Below are 4,920 nucleotides of genomic sequence, written 5' to 3'. Positions count from 1 at the left end.
ATGGCCTCCACATCCTGAGGCGGGCCCTCAGACTAGGATCTTTTCCGGGCCCCCTACCTATCGAAGATAAAGGACAAAAAAAATATCCTCAATCCTCAAAAGATAAAGGAAGTGTGACGCTCTGCAGAAGCGTTTTCCAAATGGGGTACGCGGTAAAGTTAATGTGTATATTTAGTGTTTTTTTGTATATTTGAATTATTCATCTATTTGAATTGTGGAGTTGTCGAGTTATCGATACACAATTAAAAATTGTATTGTACAACTACATAATTTTTAATAATAATAATATTGAAGACAAATAGCGCCGCAGGTGACTTTTTTTTATTATTCGAGAGAATTTGTGATGTGTGTTTGAATCACTTATCTGGTCGATTCGCCACGCCGGGCCCTTCCTGAGCCCAGGCCCAGGCTAGAGCCCTGTCAGTCCCCCCTTTGTGGGGGCCATGCTATAATGAGTCCATTATTTATCCAATATAATGAAACCAGTAATTATTTATGTATTTCAAAGATGGCAAAATGTATTGAAAAACTATTTCACTATTTCCCGTAGTCGGATCTGGTCCATTTTTTTTCTTCAAACATAGATATTTATCTAAATACACATAATTAATTATTAACTCAAAATACTCATACATACGTAAAATGTTGACTTACCAAATTTTGCACCGACCCTACGAATATTACATTTTAATAATTAAATAGCTCAGGATTACAAATGGTTACGACGAAGGGCAGCTGGTCTTGAAGCACTGGAAAACTTCATGCTTTTTGCCTAGCAGAGAAAATTCCAAAAGGACACCGATCTGAAAGAAGATCTTCATGGCTAAGTATATTATTAAAATGATACAAATGACTAGGCACTCACTTTGAAAAGCTAAAAAGCAAAAGGGCTATTTTTTCCTGTTGCCTATGAACGACCAAATAAATTTATTATTTTAATTTAATCAATTAAGAAGGAGCTTATTACCGTCTCCGGTAGCTTGTACGTATACAGTTCGCCGTATCATACTTCACCGTGAAATGTCGTCTAAATAAAACACGGTTCTTGTCTGTTTACACTATACAGGAAGCCATCAGCAAACAAAGTTTAAAAATAGCTAATACACTGGACTATTTGTTAGGTTAGGTTTTCGTTCTTGAATCAATGAATTTTGTCAAAATCAGCTATGAAAATTGAACTAATGTTCATATTGAATCTACTAAAATTGGAGACCGTATAGTATACGGTCATTTCTTTCCGATAAGAAAGCTCACTACGGACTGTGCCACGGTGAAATGTTTTACGCACAATTTACATGTAATCGCTTAGTACACTCTATAACTCCCACTCGCAGTCGGAATACAGCGGTCTCGCGACGCACCGCGTACGCAGCGCCCGTGAGGTTTCGCTGTAGCTAGGGTAGGTTTGTATAGAGTTATTAGCGCTTATTGTAACAATTAAAATAAGTTGGTTGGTATTGTTGTTGCAATAAGTGCTATATTTTAACAGTGCGTCTCTTGGCTGCGATACAATTTAGAGCAAGAGCGAAAGAGAGACAGTTTTAACTGATGAGACGGCGTACTTATTGTAACAATTATAATACATCAATGTATGTAATAAATACTATCACTTTAGAGGCCTTGTGTATAGGCTGGAGTCAATTTGGGTACATTCAATCACCATTGAACATTTAGAAAGAATAAAACATATGTTTGCTGGCCCTTGTTGGAGGTATATATCCCGCTTTGAAATGTAAAATTATATTAAGTATATAACATAGATAGAACTTCAAAAAATCAAGTTAAAACGTATATAACATGGAGGAAAATTTAATAATATAGTGCAGTTTTTTTATAAATAAAAACACAGTAACGTTGTTGTAGAAAAAACAAGTTTATTTAGAAAACAAATATCCAATACTCTTTCTAGGATTTATCATAGTTTTTTATTGTTATAAATTAATAGTGAATGTAAAATCAGTTCAGAAGCTTGGGTTTTGATCCTGCGACTACTTTGCAGGCAATCTTGAAGCACTGGAAAACTTCATCTTTATCACCGAGAAGAGAGAACTCCAGAAGGACATTGATCTGAAAATAGAAATAAGGAGAAATAGTTTTAACATTAACACTTCCGTTACTGTTATGTCATAAAATGTTACCCAGCATATTAAACTACAAATATTTCAGTAAATATGCACTTCGTCATCTTCATATTTTGGCTATTCTTAGAACCATCAATATTATATCTTATTAAAATGCTAATATTTTCAAAATCGATTGAATTGATAGATATCTGTCATTAACTGTCATAAATATTGTAAATGCACATTGCCTATAAAGCGTCGCATTCAATTTCAAATTAAAGAGACAATATGTCTAAAAGTATATGCGACAAAAAGAGACATAATATTCAATTGTGAAAAAGAGATATGAAAATAAGGCGTGAGATCAAGTTAGTATTATAGCTTGCTGGCTGTAAGAAAGTATAAAAATACTCGAATGCTTATTATGGGTTTTTTATGATAAAATAAATAGCAAAATATAATGATGATGAAACCTTATTAGAATTATTAGTATTGCCAAAATAGGCATTTTCCTTTTACCTACTGTAATATTGTCAATCTCGTATGGTAACCTTGTGTGACATCATCGGAACGGATGAAATTTATAAGTATCGGAAAGGGAACGTTAAAAATTTTAGTTTATCTAGTGACCAGTATGAAATTTGACGACATTTTAAGAGTAATAAATAATCTGAGAGATATTAGTTTAATTATCCTACAGTAAAGTGATATTATGAGAATATATCTAGAAAACCGTATCTAGCGCGTTAAATTTAACGTTTGACAAAAATTATAATGTTGTTTCTCTAGGTAAAACTACATTTTGAATAAAAATGATATATTTATAAAAAAATTGTCGTCTAATTCAGCAGGTTTGCACCACTATTCCAACGCGTTTGCAATAATCGATGACATTGAAGTTATCCCATAGTATAGATCTACCATCGTAAGTTGGCGGCCGGTCGAATTTGAAACTAAAATTGTCTATCGAGGATAAATTTGTTACAAATGCCATTTAATTTTACAACATGTTTGGATTGCATAATATTTGTACAGAAATCTACTACCAATAAAAAATTATAAATTACCATTTTTTTGTTAGTTATGGTAATATTCTCAATGTCATACTAGCGCCCTCGCTGAAACGCCAATTTATGATGGTAGATCTATAGTTTTAAATATTCTCGACTTCGAAAATTAATACGGATTGCTGAGAAAATTGTAACCAAGTAAAATGATTGGCTTTGAAACAAAAATTCGAAAATTCACAAGATTTTGACAATGTACCATTCCATATAATATTGAACATACATAACTTGAAAACACCACAGATATATATACCCACTAGAAAAAATATTAGCAATAGCAAGTACAAGTAGACGTTGTAACTAAAATATTTGGCGAGAGCCGGGCGTCGGTTAGTGATTAAGGTAATTAAAATTACTTGATTTAATACACAAAATCCGATAGTTAATAATAGCACAATTTCATAAGCATATTCATGTATGATCTACTAGTTTAAATTGCCGTAATTAGATAGGAGGTTTGGGTTTATGTAGGTATGGGTATGGGTTTATGTAGGGTGTTGATTTATACTTTTACACTTATTAAAAACACGGATTCAGGGGCATTAAGTATTAGGTAGGTGTATTTCGCTTTTAAGACGAGAAACAATTTATTAATTATTAGCAACATTTGTAAACGCACGCTTTGGCGCGAAAGGGTGGCAATTTGTATCTAGACGCGACGTTCAAGGCTCGGGGGTAGTACCTACTCTCGGTTCTTCGTCCGCCCAGAAACAATTAACGGTATTTTTTTGTTTGGCTGTGTACCCTGGCCTGTCCTCGACTCATTTACAGTTACAAAATATAATATTATTATCATGCCAACTCTGTCGATTACAAGATTTTTGATGGGGGATTGTAATATTTGGTATCAATATTATCTAAGGTGTTTTCAAGTTATGTATGCTCAACAATAATTAATTATATGTGGTTTCTTACCAATGGGAATCCAGACACTGGCATCACCAATTTGAAAGTGACTGTCTCCCCATCGTCGAGGGGGCAGTATCCGTTGGTCAAAGCGTCGCAGCCGTCTTGCTTGTCTGGTGGCAGAGGGTAGGTGATGGTGATAGGTCCTACGGTGGCCCTGACTTTAGGCGTTAAGGTTTCGCTGTATTTGGCTATAAAAATACAATAAATCTCCAGTTAATCATAAAATAATATTATAATATGCTAATCGTAGTCCAATGTGCAAAGCAGTCTCGTATTCTGGAGCTTCGGGTTCCATCCCGATGGGGTCACAAAACAACACATTGTCTATCAGATACCAAGTATGCAGAGGAACGCTAGAAGTTATGGTACACATATTGTGATAAACGTTAGCTAAGGTAAAATGAGGTAGTTATGTAGGGGTCTATTCTCAGACATAAAGTCTTAAAAAAGCATAACCCACACTAAAAATTGACATCGGGAAATTTTATTATTCAAATGGCTTGCATAATGGGTATGGCCCCCACATCCTGAAGTGGCCCCCCAGGCCAGGATCTTTGGCGGCCCCCTTTACCTATCACAGGGTTAAAGGCAATGCGGACGCCCTTCAGAAGCGTTTTCCAAATGGTTAAAATTAAGCCTATTCAGTGTATTTTTAGCGATTTTTTGTATTCTTGAATATACCCATTTAAATAATCGAGTTATCAAACTATCGACACACAATAATCATATTTTGTTTTCACAAAAAACCACATATTTTAAAATCATAATTCTTTTGAATTAAAATAGCGCTAATAAATATACTTTTTTTTACCATAATAGCAAATTTGTGATGTGTGTTATCTTACTTATAAGGTAGACGCACCAAGCAGTGCCCCCCAGAT

At 34.3% G+C, this 4,920-nt stretch overlaps 1 protein-coding gene across 1 annotated transcript in view; it reads right to left on the bottom strand.

Moving 5' to 3' along the window:
* Nucleotides 1-1,939: 1,939 nt before the first annotated feature.
* LOC147069670 (NPC intracellular cholesterol transporter 2-like) overlaps nt 1,940-4,920 on the bottom strand; it is a 4,657-nt gene continuing 1,676 nt past the window's right edge. Inside the window, exons 3-4 of the mRNA XM_085950663.1 lie at nt 4,046-4,227; nt 1,940-2,067 (exon numbers count right to left, since the gene is read on the bottom strand). Of these exons, the coding sequence (XP_085806789.1) occupies nt 1,957-2,067; nt 4,046-4,227 (293 nt within the window). The 3' untranslated portion in view covers nt 1,940-1,956. The remainder of the gene's footprint in view (nt 2,068-4,045; nt 4,228-4,920) is intronic.

Source organism: Rhyacophila brunnea, unplaced genomic scaffold (assembly GCF_057557595.1).
Source record: "Rhyacophila brunnea isolate RB1 unplaced genomic scaffold, BYU_Rbru_1.0 scaffold_23, whole genome shotgun sequence".
Classification (NCBI taxonomy): domain Eukaryota; kingdom Metazoa; phylum Arthropoda; class Insecta; order Trichoptera; family Rhyacophilidae; genus Rhyacophila; species Rhyacophila brunnea.
The sequence above is the reverse complement of the archived record's forward strand: the minus strand, read 5'-3'. Positions and strand labels throughout refer to the sequence as shown.